Raw genomic sequence first — 22,095 nt, 5'->3', positions numbered from 1 at the left:
TCTCGAGGTTTTCCATGGCTGCGCCATCGATTATGACAGCTAGGTAAAATTAACAATTGGGCAACACGTTCTCCAGGAACAATGACAGCTATCCCTTTTGGAGAGGAGATCATAACTTTCACTTTACCAAGAAAATCCGAATCAATGACTCCCGGGTGCACGATTAGACCTTGCATGGTTTTGGAACTGCGGCCTAATACCAATCCCAGAGTATCCTTTGGGAGGGGACCTTGAAAATCGGTCTCTAAGGCCTGTGGACCCATTTCTGGAGTTAATACCAGGTGGGAGGTGGCACAGAGGTCCAGACCTGCGCTTCCTGGGGTGGCTCTGCGTACTGATTGGAATGCTGCCCCATCTGAGTCTGATGCACCTCGTACACTCCGTGGGGGCCCCGAAGTGCTGGGCCCCTCTGCCCGTTTTTTGGCCTGTTAACGTCCATCAGTGGTCGACCAGAGATGTCTCGTACCGAGCGACACTCACTTGCCCAATGGTTTCCTTTCCCACAGCGGGGACATAATTTAGGTTGTGGGTGTGAGGGCCGAGACAGTTCTTTCTGGCGACAGTCCCTTTTAAAGTGCCCAGGTTTTCCACATCTAAAACATGCTTGACTCTTCCTAGGGAGTCTGTGCTCCTGGCGCATAGCATTCATGATAACTCTAGCTTGTTCCTTAGCTTGGACCACACCTGCGACCACATTATCATGTACATCACGGCAGATCTTTATCCAGCTATCTAAGGTCTTATGCCTCCACGGCCGAATTGCCTCTCTGCACCACCTGTTGGCATTCTCATAGGCCAATTGTTGTACTAGGGGCATAGCTTGTTCAACATCCGGGAACACTTTCCCTGCCACCTCCATCAACCGACTGACAAAATCAGGATAGGGCTCATTAGGCCCCTGAACCACCTTTGAGATCGAGAACTTCAGGTCCCCTTTGGTCTGTATTGCCTTCCAGGCGTTTCTAGCCATAGTGCTTATTTGGGAATACACCGGTTCAGGAAAACCTACTTGATTTTCCTGCCCTGTTCTTGCTCCCTCACCCAGGAGCATGTCGACATCCCAAGCAGGGTTTCCGGCCTGTGTGTTACGCCGAGCTGTATCAATAGCGAACTCCCTGCAAGCTGATCTCCAAACCAAATACTGCCCTGGGGAGAGGCAGGCCCTAGCAACATTCCTCCAATCATCAGGCGTTAGGGCCATATTAGCTATTTGCTCAAGAGTGGCTAATGTGAAGGGTGCCTGAGCCCCATAAGCCTCTACCGCACTTTTCAACTCTTTCACTAGCTTGAAATCTAGTGGGACCCAGGAGCGTACAGGGGGATTTTTGGTTCGGTCCTCCTGTACGGGGAAGACCTGCCCAAGACCACGCAATTCTCTCCAACCTTGCCTCTCCTCCACATTGAGGTCGCGTGGCCGGACCCCTAACACATCACCAGTCCAGGGAGGAGCCGTAGGTACCAAGGGCGGGTCTCCTGGTGGGGGTCTAGGCACCCAGGATTTCTTTGAATGACTCATCGACGCAGCTTCTAGTCTTTCTACCAGCTCATCCAATTCACTCCCTGAGGCTTCCTCTGTCTCCTCTGAATCTGATCCTCCTGATTCACTAGTCGCTCCTTTCGAAGAAGCTTCCTCTTGCATTTCTCGCAACAGCTCTTCCCCGTCCTGCAAGATTTCCTTAAACTTGTCTGACCGTTCCATAAGACAAGACTTAACCAAGGTCCAGAAACCAATGGTTCCCGGAGGTAACGGACCCTTCCGCTCAGCCCGCAGAAGGTCTCTCCCAAGGCGCTCCCATTGGGGGAGAGTCAGAAAACCTGCATCTAAGAACCAAGGGGAAACCCTACCCGCTGTCTGCAAAAATGCAAGCACCGTCTTAGCCTTCACAGGAGTACCATGTTTCTTCAACAGTTTCCATAACAGCTCCTGCATACGCATACTAGAAGACAGATTCCCCATAATGTTGAACAGTATTATTCCCTGACCAAAGGCTGTCTCGTTGTTAACCCACGATCCGTTCTTGTCGCTAACTCGCGAACCTCTCTCTTGTCACTAACCCGTGAACCTCTCGTCGCTACCCTGCGAACCTCTCGTTGCTACCCTATGAACCTCTCGTCATTACCCTGTGAACCTCTCGTCACTAACCCGTGAACCTCTCTCGTCACTAACCCGTGAACCTCTTGTCGCTGCCCTGCGAACCTCTTGTCGCTGCCCTGCGAACCTGACGCGCGCGTCCCCGCAAAAGCGGCTTCCTGAGTCTGTGCTCAGCTACTGACCTTTTTCCCGCGTGTGAAACTTCCTGAGCTGTGCGCTCAGTTGCTTACCTTGTCCCGTGGTGTGTGGCTTACCGGCTGAAGTCGATCCGAGTCACGGCACCAGATGTCGGGGAATCTCCGGACCCGCGGAAGAAAACCCGACGCTGAGTGGCTGTGTAGATGTTCTTTATTCCGTCAGGCAGCATGCAAACAGGAAAGCTGTCTGCTCCTCTACCCTGTCTGCTTCTCTACCCTGTCTGCTCCTCTACCCTGTCTGCTCTCCTACCCTGTCTGCTCTCCTACCCTGTCTGCTCTCTTTTCTGTCTGCTCTCCACTCTGTCTGCTCTCTTCTCTGTCTGCTCTCCACTCTGTCTGCTCTCTTCTCTGTCTGCTCTCCACTCTGTCTGCTCTCTTCTCTGTCTGCTCTCACACTGTCTCCCTCTCCAGGACCCAACCTGCTTATATATAACACCTAGCCAATCAGCTAAAAGGTCACCCCTGCACGTGGGAAGCGACCAATCAGCTAAAAGGTCACCCCGCACGTGGGAAGCAACCAATCAGCTAAAAGGTCACTCCCGCAGGCAGGACACGCAACCACGCCCCAAGGGGAAGACACTTCCTGAACTTGTTTACCACTGCCCTCGTCAGGGCATTGGTCTGCGGTGCTGTGCTAGACAGCCCCATAGATCGTTAGGCGCTCTCAACATTATACTACCAGTATACTATACCAGTCAATTCTCAATACAGAATTCATTCTTCAAAAGAAAACTGAATCAGGAAAATAATGTAAAACTACTGTGTGAATGTAGGTGATGATTCCCTCTTACATCTCTCACAGATCATTTTTTCAAATAGATACATACTTGGAAATGCTCTGAAAGGGAATCCACAACACACACCCTGGGCCTCCAGAAGTTTGGTGTTGTAAAACTCCATTTGCCTAAGCAAATTTGATCTCAGAGCAGTTTGTGAAATGCTACTCAACCTTTCTGGCTATAGAGCATCTGTGAAGGTGCACCCCTGGGTATAACAGCCTGAACCTAGAAAGCTCCCTTTAGTCCCCTCAACTGACTCACCATAAAGCTCAGCTCTACAACATATCTGTCTAGCCTATCCAGGCCTTCCTCTCAACGCTAATCAAATGGTGCCGTGATGTAGCTGGGGAGACCAGCCAGAATTTTCATTAGACCTGCTCCCTCCCAACAATGCATTGGTCTGGCCCATGAAAGCTCCCAGCATTCAAGAATATTAACACCTCAAAGCAGCCCTTAGTGGCCCTTCTTCTGATCCATCACCAGTCTGGTATGCAAGGGTAAATATTTCACCAAGATGCTGATGGGGAGCCTGACAGGTTGCTGGCAATGGTGGGCCAGGTACCCTGCATGGTTCCTACTTTATTGACTTTATGCCCTTAGAAAATTCCCCAGTAAGGATCAGGAATTTATGTATAAACAATTTGAAGATATCATCTATAATCGCTCATGAAAACTTTATATAGTTAAGCTTTTCTTCTTTCCTGGCTTCACATGATTATTCACTATTTTTTCTCTTCCTGCACACTTTTTTTTTTCTTTTCAATGCTTGTTCCAATGTTATTTTGGAAAATATATATATATATATACATATAGATATATATAGATATTTGTTTGAAAGACGAGTAATAGAGAACCAGAGAAGGAAGACAGACACATACACACCTATTTGCACACAGAAAAAGACAGAGAGAAGAGAGACAGAGAGAGAGTTTTTTTTTTTCCATCCATTCATTCACACTGCAAATGCCAATTCCAGCCAAGACTAGGCCAAGCCTAAACCAAAATCCAGGAACTCCATACTCATTTCCCACATGGCTGGAAGATTCAAGTGTTTGGGACATCATTCATTCATTGCTTTGACAAAGTACATTGCCAGAAAAGACAGAAAATTGGGACTGCAAGCAGAACAGCCAGGACTTAGGCTGGCACTCTCCATAGCAGATGCCAGTGTTGCAGATGGCAGCTTAAATCACTGTGCCGCAGCATTGGCCCCTGCATGATAATTTAACTTTAGAGTTAGAGTATTTTATTTTTAACTCTGTAAATACTATTTCCATTGTCCAAAGGCACATTTCCTCTTTCATCCGCAAATATGATATCTAATTTAAAGCAGCATTATAAAAAATTAAGTAAATGTATTCCTGAAATCACTTAGCACAGCATCTTGAACATGTGCTCAGTAATTGACGAGCATTCTTATTAATAAAGGCATTTTAAAACTCCTTCCACTTCTAGTTGATGTTTGGGAAAGTAGGTGCTCATTGCACATTTTTGAAATGTCATCTAATAAATATGACCAATTTTTTTGTACAAAAGCGAGATTAATAGAAAATTTCTGCAATGAGAGTAAATATTAAAACTCTAAAAAACAGCAGTGAGGGAAATACTGAACATACCCCTGGGGTTGTTCAGTAACAATTGCCTTAAATGTAAGGTCTGGAAAACAGGGCTGTTACCACACTGTAATCATGGAATAGGCCTTGAATTATCTAAACTTAACATTGCTTAATGTTGACAGGTGATTTAAAAATTCTATTAAGCCAAAAATACTTTAGTGCAAAAACTCTCTAATTTCTTAAAACTGCCCCCAGAGACATGTCGTTTCCCTTGAGAAAAGGAAAAAAAAAAAAGACAGAAAATTCCATATGTAGACACATAAGCTTCGTATTAAGTCAATATTAGTGTAGTGTTTACAAAAGACTGTGTCTAATTCTGAATGTTAATAAAATGCAACATAAATAACTTGGAAAGGCTTCAAGAGGACCATACAAATTATTTAATGTGATTATGTAGAATATTGGATATCAGAAAATTTAGATAAAAATATATGCTAATAAGAACCTTTATGTATAGGAAATTTTGAAGAAATCATGTATTAGCTTTCTAGTCACAAATATTATGCTATTATTACCAGTCAAATTATATAATGATTATGAAGTTCCTTTTCATTTTTCAATTTCCTATGCACACATAACAACCTCTTAAGTTTGTATACATATTTAATATATTTTCTGGTGGCATATCATATAATTATTCATTTATTTATTTTACTTGGGAGCCCCAAAGAGCACCTAAGAAAGAGAGAGAACAAATGCCTATGTACCTGGGACAGTGCCATATCAAAGTCTGGAAATAGAAATGCAATTGAGGTCACCTGTGTGGGTGGCAGAAAACCAACTATTTCATCACTCACCATTGTTTCCCAAGATCTGTCTTATCACAGAGCCGAAGGTGGAAGTTGGACATGGAATTGAACTCATGTGTCAGAGGTAGAGCATTGATGTCCCAGTCGACTTCACCACTATGGTCACCTTATCCCTGTAAGATAGATATGATTCATTTATAAAAGGGGATAATGAGCATCTTCATTCCCATTGAGGACTACTTGAAATAAATAAGGGAAACAACTAGTAGAGCATTTCCCAGTTAATAATTATTTCCCAGGTTCTCAAATATATTTAAAATATGGTTTCTAAAAAGAAATGAGAATTGTTCTTGAAGGTTGATTGTGGCATTTAATCTGTATCCTGATTATGAAAAATAATTATTTTGAAATTTCATCTATATGATACTAGGATTCCAGAAGCAAAAGAAAAACACGGGAAAACAGTGGTGACTGTTGCAATGGCACATAGTGAGCTAATCCTCTTCCTGCCTTGCCAACACTCCGTAAGGGTGCCTGCTTGTGTCTTGGCTACTCCACTTCTGATCCAGTAGCAGAGGATGACTCAAGACCTTGGGCTCTTGTAAACTTGGGGAGATCCCGAGGAGGTTGCTGACTTCTGACTGGCCTAGTTCTGGCTGTTCCAGCCATTTGGCTAGTAAACCAGCAGATGGAGGATCTCTTTCAATCTCTCCTTCTTTCTATGTAGCTCTACCTTTTAGAAATAAACAATACCACAGTTAACAATGCAAAACTATTCTTGTTAGTGCCCCTTCTTTTGTTATCTTCCTTATTTCTTGATCACAATTGTCAATCAAATATAACTGTGACGTCACCTCACTGATAGACATACACTGATACTCATTTTGAACTCATTTTCTGTTTTTGCCCAGTCTGATAATTTAACTCTATGCTATTTATTGGACATACAATAGATAGCAGCTCTTTATTTCAAGGACATCTGGTCATCAATATAATTTGATTCTCATTTTCAGAAGTCTCTGTGTGTGTGTGTGTGTGTGTGTGTATTCAGATTAATATTGAAGATCCAGGCTTATGAATGATCATAACAGTTAAAGAGTAGGAACTGTTAGAGAAGTTTAACAAGGAGATTATAATCAGAAAATGCAATAATGGGAAGCTTGCTTAATGAGGACCTTGGTGCCAAATTACATTATTCATAGGGTATTCTGACTAGTGACAAATGCAAAATGAAACATACATTCCTTGGTGAAAGTCTTCATTTACATTTCAAATAAATACTATTACTCTAACCTTTGGCTGAGAAAATGAGCTTTCATCCTGAATAACTAAAGATTCCCCCAAAGATAATGGTATACCAAATACATTGTTAAAGAATAAATTGAGGATTGAAGTACATATTCTTGATTTTAAGAGTCATGTTTCATTGTAGAACTGGTGCAAGACACATTTTTAATCTTATTAATAATTGTACTAAATTTAGGATCTCTGTCCAGGAAATAAAACATGGTTGCAAATGGAATTGTACTTTTCTTCATTCCTTTACGTTCTCACAGCTTCCATTCTCCTTTTAAGATCTAATCAGCTGAACTGATAGAAGTAAAGTGATAATGAGCCTTGGGTTATGGATTTTAGCTTCACTTACTATGTTTTAGGGCCATGAAATAGAATTCTAGCTTTTTCTGGTCATATAACAAATACTACAAAATTTAGAGAAATCATTTTAGATGATTTGGATAGAAATCATTATATCTAGAGTATTTGTGTTGGTATAGATGCATGTGCACTTAATACGATTATGACATGTCATAAGATTATGACAACACCAGAACATTTTTTGTTAAATATAGTCTCTTCTTTGAATGCAGAATATTCACTAGAATTGCTTTTATATTTTAAATCCTCCTGAAAGAACGTGATAAACCATCTACGAGAAAACTCAGTTGGAGAGTGGAAAATAGAACTCCAGTTATTATTTATCTGATAATTCTATCAGTGAAGAGAACCACAAAGGGAGGAAAAATGGACATTTCAGTGTAGAATTATTAATTTTGTGCTAAAAAGTAAACAATTAGAACTCAGGTTTAAACAGGACAAAGAAATGAACTTTAAAAAAATTTGAAGTTAAAAGTAGAAGTGCATTTGGCCAGGTAATTAAGTTACAGCCATTTACATCGGTTTCCATGTTGGAGTACCTGGGTTTGATAACATGGTTTCAATCTTGGTTTCACTCCTTCTACAACTTCCTGTTGGGTTCAGATGCTGAAAAGTAATGATAATGGCTCAAATAACTGGCTTCCTACCATCAACGTGTTACTAGCACTGAGTTTCTGTTGTCTGTCCCAACCTGATCCCATCCTGTACATTTAAGAACCTTTGGAGAGTAATTAAATAAATGTGAGTTCTCATTCCTAAATGTTTGTCTGTTTAATTTATTAGAAGGTTGTGTGGGTTTGTATGTGTGTGTAGAGGTGGGGAGTGTATGAGTAATCTGTCTAATGTTGAAGACTCCAGGATACAAATATAGAAATGATAATTAGAAGAAACAACAAAAAGTCTTTGTATTCTTATTTTTTCTTACTCAAAAATAATCAGTTTAAATAGTGGAATCTGTTCATACTACTTGAACAGATATGACTTGACTTTTTTCTATGTGTAGCATATGTACATACTCATACATATAACATGAAAATTTCCAAGCATTTTACAATCTGCATTTAAATTTAAATTTAATTAATTCGCTTTATAAAACAAGCTCTGGTTGTGATTGGAATGGTGGTACAGCAGCTTAAGTCACCTTCTGCAGTGTCAGTATCTAATACGGGCACTGGTTCAAGCCCAGGATGCTCCATTTATGACTCCCCTCCCTCCTAATGCATCTGGTAAGGCAGCAGCAGATGACACAGATGCTTGCTTCCCTCTCATCTATACGGAAGAACAATATATAGTTCTAAGTTCCTGGCTTCTGCCTGACACAGGATCAATTGTCATGGTCATCTATGGAGTGAATCAGTTGCTGAAATCTCTCTCTCTCTCGCTCTCTCTCTCTGTCCTGTTATTTCTGTAACTCTTCTTTTCAAATAAGTAAAACCAATAAAAAGAGAAGGAAAGAAAGAGAAGAAAAGAAAATTCACAGACCCTGAAATCAAAAGTGCAATTAACTTTATCTCAGTTGTCTAGAAATGAAAGCTTGATAAATGCCCAGAATATATCCAATTCTGTAGCTTATGTGTACCACAACTTGAATGCAATTGACTAGCTTATTAAAATGTTAATTAATAAAGCAAGTTAATGTTTATACATCTCCCAGATAATAATTTGTAAGCTCTTGAATAGCTTAATTCAATATTTTTGTACAATAAATAGTTTTTTTTTACCCCATGGTCTATTTTTCTATGAATAGTTTAAGCATATGTTCTTACTATAAATTGTATTTTTGTCTCCAGAAGCAAGTATTAACTGTGTTCTTCACAAAACAAGCCACAAAATGAGACATTTGTCTTCATCTATGCTTGCATTGTTTTTCTTTTAATCATTCATTCAGTTTCTCAATCATCTATCACATGAGAATGCTGCTTTCTTTTTGAAAGCTACATTTGGATTGATGCTTATATTTCACCCAAACTAAATTTTAATACTCATGAGTATTACAAGTGAATTACAAATGAAATTCAAATGAATATCTATTCCTACAGTCATTTCCTACAACATGCAATACCCACAATCGCAACTTGAATGAATAATGGTGATGTGAATTATTAGTGCTATTGTTTTAGTTGAGTGTAGAATATGATGGCATTTATCCAAATGCTCAACTACACATAATAATCATTTTTTCCAATATGCTGTAATAAGTGATACACTTAATATTACTTACATTATTGGATATGAATAATATTGAATTATTTTATAATTCAGGTGGATATAAAATATAGTTCTACAGGATTCCTAGTGTAATGCTCCAAAACAATTAATATTACTGTGCAGATGAGAGAAGTTTCACACAGTAATGAAGCAAAGAAAGCTGTGAATATAACATTCTATATTGTGCTACTTTCTGTTTTGTTGATTATGTTTTTATGTACAAGAAGTGGTTGCCAAATGTGGCAGGTGGCCTGTAAATCAATTCAAATTTGTTGTACATAAAAGTTTTTGAAATAATTTAAACCTAACAACAGCGAAATTACTCCAATTTCAGAAAGTTCATTTCAGTAGTAGATTCCTCATGTGAGCAATCTTCAGAGGTCTTTTGTGTTTTAAAGATATCAGAAAAGTATTTGTCCTCATTCCACATGGAAAAAGTCTCTTAAGGAAAGCAGTCATTGTCGTTAAGTGACTGCAATAAAGCAAGTAAATTATTCTTAAAGTATTTAGTAGTAAGAAAGGCAATCATAACCACATTAAAAACAAAATGTTCTCTTTGGAAGTATATTGAGTTCAAATGCTGCTGCAGAGATGCGAAAGATGATCATGGACCTAGTTTCTCCACTTGATGACTGCTTAAGCTTTGGACAACTTGGTCAGCCATTGCATCATTCATATATATGCCATGTATGTGGAATGCAGATCACAAACATATTCTTGCATGCACCCCCCAACACACACCACTTTCCTATCTTACACACACACTCTCCTTTCTACAACTGTCTTTCCTTTGTTTCTTTTTCTTTTTTTGAAATATTTTTATTATTGTTTTATGGTGCAGCTCCTTAGGCTTTAGGAGTTTCCATGCCACTCTCCAAGTTCAGCCCCCCGATTGATTTCCCCTCTGGTATTACAAGGGGTGGTCCTTCATGAATACTCATAAGTCCATCATGCTGTTATTGAAGTGGTTCCTGGCATTGTGGGTATGGACAATATCAGATAGTCCAGCATCCTACTGTTACGATATTTTCAACTGTTTCACTGGGAGTCCATTTTTGATCTGCATGCACAGACACATACTGCACTTCGTCTCCATGTCTGCATATATCAGTCTCTGCTACACTTCTAGTATACATCCCCTTAAATACAGATCCAGGGAACACAGTTCACAACAGGGAGAAAAAGAGTAAATTTTCATCAACATGAAGTTAATCAACGTGCAATAAAAATATCAATGTGTTGCTAAAATGATGAAAAAGAAAATAAACACCTTCATGTAGAGATTGATATTACTGCATGACTCATGTGGCACTGAAAAAATTACAGTGAAAATTAGAGCATCAATACCCATGAAATGTAACAAAAACTGTGTTGAGACATTTATAATCACAGGAATTTATAAGCAATCAAACTGTTTCTTGTGGATGACAAGAATTTACTGAAAAATACAAATAACTAGGAAATACAAACAGATAAAATTAACAGCAAAAACAATTAGATTTGACACCACAAAACTACAAACTGAAACAAGAAAAGGCCATTCCTTAAGAAGATGAGCAAAACAACCCATAGACAAATTAGCATTGAGCATCACCAATCACTTAAAATCAGAGATAAAAAGAAATGATCCCAACTTTTTGCTTTTTACATGGGTCATGCCAGTATTAGCGTGGTCAGTAGTAGGGATTGTGATTTTTTTGTTGTCTAGAAGTTTCACTGGGAGTCTACCTTCATTACTTAGTAGAGATTGTTGGGAGCACTGCACAAGTGCCCTGCCCTAAGATGGTGGCTGGCTCAGGCCAGGGAGCAGCAGGAAGACAGGAGGTCACAGGTGAGGCAAATTTGCCTCCTCTCCAGGGTCTGGCCTGGAGGTCGCAAGTGAAGCAAATTTGCCTCCTCTCCAGGGCCTGGCCAATCAGGTAGCACCCAGTGGACCCACGGGAAAAAAGGATATATAAGCAGCCCGCTTTAGGTGAAGAGGGGGAGCTTGCTTTTTCCTTTTTGGGCAGCTACTCTTTTTTGTTGGCCTTTGCTTTCTTGGTTTGGCTGATTGTGTCTATGTTCATGTGGTGTGTGTGGTTAACGGTGGGGGCTCTGGCTAAAAGTAGAAGTTGAGTCGACTGGCTTGGAGATCGACTGGTTGAAAGAATAAAGTGCCTCCTGAAGCAGAGCCTGGAGTGTCGGGTGGTTTCTTCTGCAGGACGGGAGACCCCGACAACTGGTGCCGTGACTCGGATACAATTCAGCCGGTAAGTTTCAAAAAGGTAAGCAACTGAGCGAACTGCACAGGAAGCTGCAAAAGCGGGAACGTGCACGTTAGGCTCACGGTTAGGCGACAAGAAAGGTTCATGGTTAGCGACAAGTAAGGTTCGTGGTCAGGCAACAAGAAAGTTTCACAGTTGAGTGACTAGAGAAAGGTTTGCGGTTAGATGACAAGAAGGTTCACGGTTGGGTGACTAGAGAAAGGTTGGAGCAATGGGGAATTTGTCCTCCATGGTGCACATGCATCACCTGCTGCAGAGATTGTTAAAGAAGCATGGCACTCCTGTTAAATCGACTACTGCTTATGCATCTTTAAGGAGTATAGAACAGGTGAGTCCGTGGTTCTTAGAAAGGGCCTATTTAATGTACCACAGTAGGAACACCTGGGAGAAGACTTAAGCAGAGCCAATGACCAACAGCCTCTTCCCCCAGGAACAGAATAGCTCAATTGCTGGTTTTACCCAGCTGCCATGATTTATTTCCAGCTTACAAGCCTTCAGAATGTCCCGTTTGTTTTCTGATGCTTCTTGTTAGCAATGCTAGTTGGGGTAGGGATTCACTTAACTTGTGGAACAGATTGTTCTTTTTCAGAACGTTGTACTACAACTGAGTACCCACTGGCTCTGGTGATGTGCATGCCCACCTATTTTCCCAGACCAACGGTGATTAAGGAAGACCTGTCAGTCCTCCTGCGACCAGAGCACGAATTCAGGGTTACAGCTGCTGCTGCTGACAGCAATAGCTACAGCTGCTGCTGCTGATGCCATGGCCATTGTGGCCCTAGTGACTGCTGTACCAGCACCCTGGTGCGGCAGACTTCTGGTTCTTCAGACACAGGAACAGTTTAGCCAACATGTTTGGACTGGCTTGCTAATTATGAACTGATGTGTGAACTTGATTTAAGAACAGGTGGACATATTATCTGAGGTCCTCTCAGTTTCCAACTTGCAGATAATCTATGGAGAAGCTTTTCAGTTTATTTGAATGAGACTTGATGTTTAGTTTGATAATTTACATGCTAGAGAAGCTTTTTGGTTTTTTGGTATGGACTTGGGATGTTCTGTTTGATAATTTGCACACAATGGGTTTGTCTTGAATATAATCTGTGGTCCACTGGGGCAGACATTGGCTTAGGTTATTGTGCCTCATGATCTTTCTGCTTGTCTGGTTTATGTGCCTGAGACATCAGCCAGATAACGCCATTATGCAACAGGTCCTGATGACCCTGGGAGCAGGGGCGTCCCCCCAGGTATAGTAAAACGTAGTAGACCGGTAGTCAAAGATGGGTAAGTATCCGATAAGGCTTTCCAACCTAAGACAGGTGCTGTATTCACAGCTATGCGGTTAGCTCATGACGGGTAAGGAGAGACCTAACTGGGAGCACCTAAGACAGGCATGGTCCCTTGCTTATTAAAACAAAAAAGGGGAGCTGTTGGGAGCACTGCACAAGTGCCCTGCCCTAAGATGGTGGCTGGCTCAGGCCAGGGAGCAGCAGGAAGACAGGAGGTCACAGGTGAGGCAAATTTGCCTCCTCTCCAGGGCCTGGTCTGGAGGTTGCAGGTGAGGCAAATTTGCCTCCTCTCCAGGGCCTGGCCAATCAGGTAGCACCCGGTGGACCCACGGGAAAAAAGGATATATAAGCAGCCCGCTTTAGGTGAAGAGGGGGAGCTTGCTTTTTCCTTTTTGGGCAGCTACCCTTTTTTGTTGGCCTTTGCTTTCTTGGTTTGGCTGATTGTGTCTATGTTCATGTGGTGTGTGTGGTTAACGGTGGGGGCTCTGGCTAAAAGTAGAAGTTGAGTCGACTGGCTTGGAGATCAACTGGTTGAAAGAATAAAGTGCCTCCTGAAGCAGAGCCTGGAGTGTCGGGTGGTTTCTTCTGCAGGATGGGAGACCCCAACAGAGATGCCTTGCATTTATTTTCCTTGGTTCTTGGTATTCTGGTCTCCATCACATCCTTTGTGTGTGGGGTGGGGTGGGGGTTTACATGTGTGTATTTGTTCTCCTTGTTTCTGTTGATATTGTGTATTTTTGATGGATGTTATCTCATATTAGAGTGAACATGTGATATCTGTCCTTTTGGGATTGGTTCATTTTGCTTAGCCTAATGTTCTCCAGTTGGACCCATTTGGATGCAAATGATAAAATTGCATTCTTTTTAGTAGCTGAATAGTATTCCACAGAGTAGGTGGACCACAATTTTGTCAGTCCTCTGTCAAAGAGCATCTAGGTTATTTCCATGTTTTTGTAATTATTGCTAGTGCTGCAATGAATATAAGGGTGCACATTGCTTTCTCACTTGTCAGGTCCTTTGTAAATATTCCCAGATGTGGAATTGCTAGGTCATGTGGTAGGTGAGTTTTCAGTTGCCTAAATATTCTCCTTACCAACTTTAATAGTGGCTGCACCAGCCTGCACTCCCACCAGCAGTGGAGTAAGGTTGCTTTGTCCCCACATCCTCATCAGCAGGTATTGTTGGTAGTCTTCTGTATGTGGACTGTTCTCAGTGGAGTTAAGTGGAACCTCAGTGTTGTTTTTACTTGAATTTCCCTTATTGATAAGGAGCTTGAGGTATGTCTTAGCCATTTGGATTTGTTCCTTTGAAAAGTGCTCATTTTCTTCCCCCATTTCTTGACTGGTTTGTTCATTTTACTGTTAGTTATTCTGCAATTCTTTGTATATTCTGGTTATGAGGCCCTTGTCTTCTGTGTAGTGTTCAAGGATTTTCTTCCACTCTGTTGGTTACTTTTTTACTTTGTTGATTGTTTCCTTTGCTGTGCAAAAGCTTCTTAGTTTGATATAGTCTCATTTGTTTATTTTGGTCTTGACTACATTTGCTTCTGATGATTTTTCTAGGAAGTTTTTGCCTGCACCTATATCTTGTAGAGTATTTGCTACATTTTCTTCTAAAAGTTTGATGGTTTCTGGGTGTAGGTTTAGTTCCTTTATCCAATTAGGTTTGATCTTTGTGTATGGTGAAAAATGGGAATCTAGTTTCTTAGTTCTGTAGGATGCCATTCAGTTGTCCCAACAGCATTTACTAAAAAGATCTTTTTTCCCTGGTTGTTTTCTGTTCTCTTGTCAAAAATTTGATGGCTGTGCATGTGTGGGCTCATTCTAATGTTCTTATTGTGCTCCATTGGTCTTTTTCCCTGTTTCTGTACAAGTACCACTCTCTTGAATACTACTGCCCTATAGTATGTCCAAAGGTCTGGGTTTGTCATTCCTCCAGCTAAGTTCTTATTCTTCACTATAGTGTTGGCTTTTTTTGGCTTATTATGTTTCCAGATGAACTTTAGTATCATTTTTTTCCAGTTCTGTAAAGAATGTTCTTGGTATTTTGGCTGGAATTGCATTGAATTCGTGTGCTTTTGGTAATATGAACCTTTTGGTGATATTGACTGTGCTGATCCAAGAACATGCCATGTTTCTTCACTCTTTAAATTCTTCTATTTTTAAAGTGTTTTGTAATGTTCCTCATAGAGATATTTCATGTCTTTAGTTAGGTTTATTCCAAGCTGTTTTAGTCTCTTTTCTGTTATGTTGAAGGGTATCGTACTGGTTAGTGCTTTTTCAGCTTTGGAGTCATTTACATATACCAGGGCCATTGATTTCTGTTCATTTATTGTGTACCTTTCCACTTAATCAAACAGTATAAGCAGTGTTTTTGAGTCTTCTGGTTCTTCTAAATATAGAATCATTTTGTCTGCAAATGCATAGCTTGACTTCTTCTTTTCCAATTGGAATTCCCTTAATTTCTTTTTCTTGTGTAATAACACTTGTGAGTTCTTCCAGTCCCATGTTAAATAGCAGTGGTTTTATGGACATCCTTGTCTAGTTCCAGATTTTAGTGGGAAACCTTCCAATCTTTCCCCATTCATCATGATGCTAAAGTTGGGGTTTTATATATTGCTTTGATTATGTTGTACCATACTCCTTCTATGCCTACTTTGCTTAGTTTTTCGCGTTAAGAAATGTTGGATTTCTCTGCATCTATTGAGACTATTGTATGATTTTTGTTCTTCAGTTTCTTGATATAGTGTATCACATAGATTTGCTCATGTTAAACCATCCCTGCATGTCAGGAATAAATCCCACCTGGTCTGGGTGAATGATCAGTCTGATTTTTGTATTCTGTTAGTATTTTGTCGAAGATTTTGGTTTCAATATTCATCAAGAATATTGGTCTATAGTTTTCTTTCTCTGTTGTATCTGTTTCTGCTTTTGGTTTTAAGGTGATGTTGGTCTCATAGAAAGTGTTTGAAGAATTACCTCCCTTAAATTGTTTAGAACAATCTATTAAGAATTGGAGTCAGTTCTACTTGGAATGTTTTGTAGAATTCAGCAGTGAAGCCATCTGTGTCTGGGGTTCTCTTTGTTGGGAGGGTTTTCATTACAGATTCAATCACTGCCTCAGTTCCAGGTTTATTTAGAATTTTTGATGCCTCACAAGTTAGTTTTGGTAGATGGTATGAGTCCAGAAATCTATGTATTTCTTAGAAGTCATCTGATTTGGCATGTGGTTGCTTATAATAATTTTTGATTATTCTCTGTATGGCTAAAATATCTGTGGCTATATTCCCTGCTTCATTTTTGATACTATTAATTCTTGTCTTCTCCAGTGGGCTTTTTTGTTGTTGTTGTTGTTTGGGCCAGTGGGGTTTCTATTCTGTTTATTTTCTCAAAGAACCAACTTTTTGATTCATTGATTTTATGTATTGTTCTTTGATTCACATTTAAGCAGCTGATGGGCTAAAATTTCCAGTATGGGAGGCTACAATGTGCTTTGTCCCAGCAGCTAGAACTAAATGCATGTAGCTGGTGGTTGGAAGATCCCATTCCCAACCCAATATGATACAGCTTTGTAGACAGTTATTCACCCCTCCCCTCCCTCTTTTTCTCTGGTATTTCCCCTCATCAATTTCCTCCATCTTATCACAATAGTATTGCCCCTTAGTAGTGTTTACGAATTTAGCATTCTGCTATTTAAGTGTATCAAAGAATTGTAGGTATAGGCAAATGTAGGAAATCTAGTGTAGTGTCAAGGTATATTTAATTGTTTCATTGGGAGTTATCCTCTTATTTCAGAGTAAAGATATGTACTACAGTGTATCTTCACTTCTCAGTGTGCTATTCTCCTTGATACAGTTCAATTGAGAATGTATGTATATACTTTTCTATCTACCTATCTATTTGATGTCCTTTAATTTTATTCAATTTTTTCCTCTGTCTTCATGCACAAATAACTTCTTTGAAGTTATTTGGATGTTTAAATGGTCTCCATGTTTTCTCTTTGCCTACATTTGCTTGGTTTCTACTTGCCAAATCTTTTTCTTCAGACACTAACTTTATCAACTATATTGTTCAGTGTGCTTACCCTTGTTATGATGTGTTATAGGAACCTTACAAAAATCCCAGTGTTTCATTACATTTGTTATTCCTTTACTCTTCATTAATGTTGTGCAGAGTTTACAACTTTTGACTAAAGTGATTTTATTTTTTCAAAAAATTTTCTTTGTTGCATTTGATTGGTTAGTCCTTTAGATCTTGTCTGGTTTTCTTTTATCTGAGGGTCTGTTATATGTTAATTACCAGAAATTCTCTGCTGGGAAAATGTGGAGCCACTGAGTTTGTTGAATGTCTCCTTCAGTAAGAAATGATTCCAAAGATATTGCATTGGTGGTAGCAGAGAAACAGATTAAAAAACAACACACACCTATTGAGATATAACTTTGAACCTTAGTGCACTGATATCTTTAAATCAACTTGCAAATTGACCAAATGAGGAAATGACCCTGTCCCTCTCTTGAAAAGAGCTGTAGTTACAAAATAGAATGTGTAGATTCAGGAAGAAAAAGATTAATTTTTTGTAATATACAAGAAGCATAATTTTACTTTAATTAAATTAGCAAATTACTTTTTTGTTCTCTTCCAAGATTTTCATTTGTAATGTTGGTTTATTTCTATTTTACAGTATTTTGACATAACTGTAGTGATTTTGAAATTTAACTTTCAGCTTCTAATTTAAAAATTCTGCTTACTATTGTATTAAGCTCACTCTTGCTATATTGATGCTCAAAATCAGTTGTCTTGAAATTTCTATGAAAATGAAATACCCTATTACCCACCAATTTTTGTTCCTGCAATGTTTACCCATCTATTACAACCTATATTTCTTACAATTTTTCTTGTATTAACAGATTTAATCTAATATGAACTTTATTTTTTTTTATTTTGTTTGACTTACTCCTTTGATTTATACCAGCAGGTACTTTACATATTCTGCTTAGGTTTCAAATATTTGTTTAACTACATAGTTAACTAGTTAGAAAAGGAGACTTCTTAAAAAACAAGATATTTCAAGTAGGATTTTGTACCTTTCTGTTTTCTTTTTCTCTATATTTTATGTTCTATGATTTATTTGTTGTCCTGACAAGACACTTTGAAGAAATTTTCCCAGTTAATAATTCTATTTAGTTTACATCTGCTTATAATTACCTCTATAACTGAATGATATATTTTGGCATTGTTATCTTCTCTCTGGATGTTTGCAGATATTATTCCAACATGTAAGAAAACCATAGATTTGCAGTTGGCCATCTATGCTGATATACTTTAAATTTCAGGTTTAGAAACTTGGAAGATTTTCTTCAATTTGCATTTTTTAACTTTATACTAATTCTCCCAGACACTAATATAAACTAACAACAATGATCGTGTTTCAGTTTCTGGCAAAAAAAAATATTGACTAAAAATGCATTGTCAGTTTCATTTTTTTCTGTCTTTTTTTTTTTTTACTTTAGTGTTCTATCATTGAGTTTCCTTAAATACTAGCAATATTTTTATTAAAATTTATACTTGCCTCCTCTACCCATCTACATTTAGAGAACTGCTGTTGTTACTGTTTTTTTCTTCTATCTGCCTTACAAATCTTACATTTTCATTTATTATTTTGCTCAAGAATGGAGAAGCCACGCTGGAGTATATCAAAAGAGGATTGGTGTTAGAAAGAGGACTGGTAAACACCAATCCACTACAGATCTCGTAAGGGACTTCCGATCTTCTTTCAAACACAATACTAAAAATATGCAAATATTTTCTTCTGATTTTCCTTAGTTCCTTTAGGAAAAAAATTTGACACAAGAATAGTGTGATTATGGTAAAGAGATATGTTGTGCTCATAGACTGTAGTTTCAATATAACTTAACCTCAGACATATCCCTGCTCTGGGAATGCATTGCACTACAATCCTAAACTGCAGATACCTCAGAATAAAGAATCTTCAGTCGCTCTCATTAATATCCTTTATGCATTATCTGTCTGTTCCACATGGTGGCTGCTTAGCTTACTAGAGGAAATTAAATAGGGGAAGTAGACAAAAATTGCCATATGATTAGCGAAAATCTTTTGCAGAGTTGATCTTGTGCTACTATAACTCTAAAATCTGGAACTTACCCAGTATGGCATTCAAATATTTCCAATTTCTGATTTGTTTCTAATTTTTCTGATTGTCTTTTTTGGGGAGACAATTTCCATGGGACAGAGTTTTCCCTCAATTAAGGATGGTATGTTCATGAGTAACATTCATCTGTAAACATTCAATATAAAATTTCACATGGAATAACTGATGTTGTATGTCAATACATTTTTGCTGAACCATTTGCATTCTGCAACAGCAATTATATAATGTATATCTATATACACGTTATATATATACACATACATTTCTCTTTTGAAGATAATGTTTAGGCATTTATTTTTGCTCTACTTTAGCAATTAGTTTGTGATTTTAATGACGGAGGTTGTTGTTATATGCAAGCATGACTTATTGACTTCTCCTTTTTTTAACTCTAGCAACATACTGCTGAATTCAAATAACTTCACTTTTAAAATAAGCATGAGAGAACGTTCATGTTACCAATTAGTAGGTAGTATTTGAAAAAGACCCTGAATATGAAACTCTTTCTAGTTGTTTTGTCAACTTACTTGCAAGTTCTAGTTTCATTCCCTTTGGTTTCTCTTGTCCTTAAGCATACCTCAACAGTAAATCCTTCAAAGAATTGTTGAGAGAATTAAACATTCATATCTGACATAAAATCAGCACTCAACATGTTATGGTTACAACCATTAGTATTCAGATTGACAAAAATGAGCATATGTATTAAAAGGCCACTAAGTAAACACATATTGAAATATTTCGCGGGCTGAACATGATGCTTCAACAGGCTAATCCTCCACCTGCAGGCTTCAGCATCCAAAAAGGATGTCAATCATGATCTGGTTGCTATAGTTCTTCCTTTCCAGCTCCATGTTTGTGGTCTGGAAAAGCAGTGGAGGCTGGCCAAAATTTCTATAAGATGGAGGAATGCACAGAATTAGGAGAAAGATATGTTACATCCTGGTCATTGTCATGATTGGCATAGGTTCATTATTATATACATATAATAAAACATTGATATGACACTATTTGTGTATAGAGAATAAGCTAAAAAAGTGTAATAACAAGTGCAACTTACAGAAAATAGTAAATCATTTCTGAGAAGCCACAGATGAGCATGGCTGGATATCACTGCTACTTCTCTCTTCTCTCCAGCAATCACCATACAGCAATGAGTGAGGGATAGATCATAAAATCATTCCTTGAGGACCATGGTAATATTAACAGTTAAATTCTGATTTGCATTTGTAAGTCCAACTTTAAAATTCTATTAACTGTCATTTCTATTCTCAAATTTGTAAGGAAGAAAATAAAAGAACAGCTAAGTGTAAAAAAAGGTCAAATGAAGAATTATCTTAAACTGACATTTTTATTATTATAGCCATGTTTAATAACCTCAAAGGAAGACTAACCTCTTGCTTGATGTTTTTAAGACTCAGAGTATAAAACATCATTTTTACAATGAGAGCAATCTGTAAAAATGTCAGGTGAACAACTCAATCAAATGTTTCTAAGTGTATAAAATAGGTGAAAATGCTCAGTGGAGCATTTCATTGACATTTGACTTTTGTTTCAAGAAATATTGACCATAAAAATTCAGTACTTACCTTGTTACCCTCTGAAAGTTCTGTATCTCATTTGTAGAAGTGACTCAGTAAACATTCTCTTTATTTAACATTATAACCATATAAGAAGAATGTCTAGTGTTTAATTTGAAGTACATGATATACTTTAAATTTATCTTTGCAAAATACAATTAAATGTTAAAACACATTCAAACATACCATTTGTTATTAGAAATGCATTTTACAGATATATGTTTGTATATTGCTTTTGGTACTTAAGAACAAAAGTTGAATGAGATATCATCACACCCTTATTGCAGAAAATCAAACCTCAAATTCCACTGAAGCTAAAAATTACGTCAGAAAGTTACTCTTTGCTTTACAGATCCTGTGAGTTTGACAGGGAGATGCAAATGAAGCAATATTCTAAATATTGGTCCAGTATCATTTTAACAACCTGTTTGTGTTAGTGTTTTTTATTGAAAATTTTGACAGTGATGGACATTTCCATATCCATGTTGTGAAGTATGAAAGCTACTAGCATCATATGACCAATGAACATGTGAAATATGGCTGTATGCCTGAGAAGTTAAAATTTTAATTTAATCCCATTCAAAGTGACATTTAAACATTCTTATGAATGGATTCGTAGAAATAAATTTTTAGTCTATTAGATTATATTAATTTGACTAATGGTCAAATTCTAAACACATAGTTTCTGATTATGAAGTCTGTAAGGATATGCTAGGTCAAGGTTAACTTTTACTACATAAAATTAGTAAATGTTACTTTTCTAGCTATGTTCAGTGTGATATAAAATTAGGGTTACTAAAATAAATTGAAGAATTCAACGTAGACTATCAGGATTGAGCCTTTATAACTAAGTGCTTTCCGGAGATTCTAACATACTGTATTTTTGTGCTTGCGATTCCAATGATTTATTTCAAAATCAAAAAATTAAAATTATGATAAATTATCCTAATCTTACCTTGTAATGCACCAAAGTTTATCCACATACATTCACAAACTCAATATATATAAAGCAAAACCACCTAAACTTTCCTTACTAAAGATTTGTTGTTGTTGTTATCGTTAAAAAGTAGTTCTACTTTAGTAGCTGTGTAATATGTATTTTTAAAGACCTTGATGTAAGTAGCAATATATAGCCTTACAAAATAGTTTTGATTTTGGATAATATCTCTGTATGCACTTTTATATTGACCACTAATAATAATGTAAACAGATTCAATAATATATAAATATATAACAAGAATATTAATTCTTTTCTGTTGTAACTTTTCAGACCAAGATGTCAAGGCCTATAAAAATTAGACAAAAATGTCATAGAGAAAAAAATCACCATGATTATAATGGTAATGCCTTAGATGTATAGCTTTTCTTCCCAAATTGTAATTAATCTAACACCCAGATGTTTCATTAGATTGAGCTCTCATGATTACTATTCATGAGACAGATTCTTATCTAAGTTACTGCTAGTTTAGGCTGACATTCAAGTATCAAAATTTGCACTTATTA

The 22,095-nt window shown here is 37.9% G+C and overlaps 1 protein-coding gene across 1 annotated transcript; it reads right to left on the bottom strand.

The window, feature by feature from the left end:
* Window positions 1-271: 271 nt before the first annotated feature.
* Window positions 272-1,957, bottom strand: LOC131481114 (endogenous retrovirus group K member 5 Gag polyprotein-like). The gene has a single exon (XM_058668410.1). It carries the CDS (start codon window positions 1,955-1,957, stop codon window positions 272-274), a length of 1,686 nt encoding a protein of 561 aa, XP_058524393.1.
* Window positions 1,958-22,095: the final 20,138 nt, after the last annotated feature.

Source organism: Ochotona princeps, chromosome 9, assembly GCF_030435755.1.
Source record: "Ochotona princeps isolate mOchPri1 chromosome 9, mOchPri1.hap1, whole genome shotgun sequence".
Classification (NCBI taxonomy): domain Eukaryota; kingdom Metazoa; phylum Chordata; class Mammalia; order Lagomorpha; family Ochotonidae; genus Ochotona; species Ochotona princeps.
The sequence above is the reverse complement of the archived record's forward strand: the minus strand, read 5'-3'. Positions and strand labels throughout refer to the sequence as shown.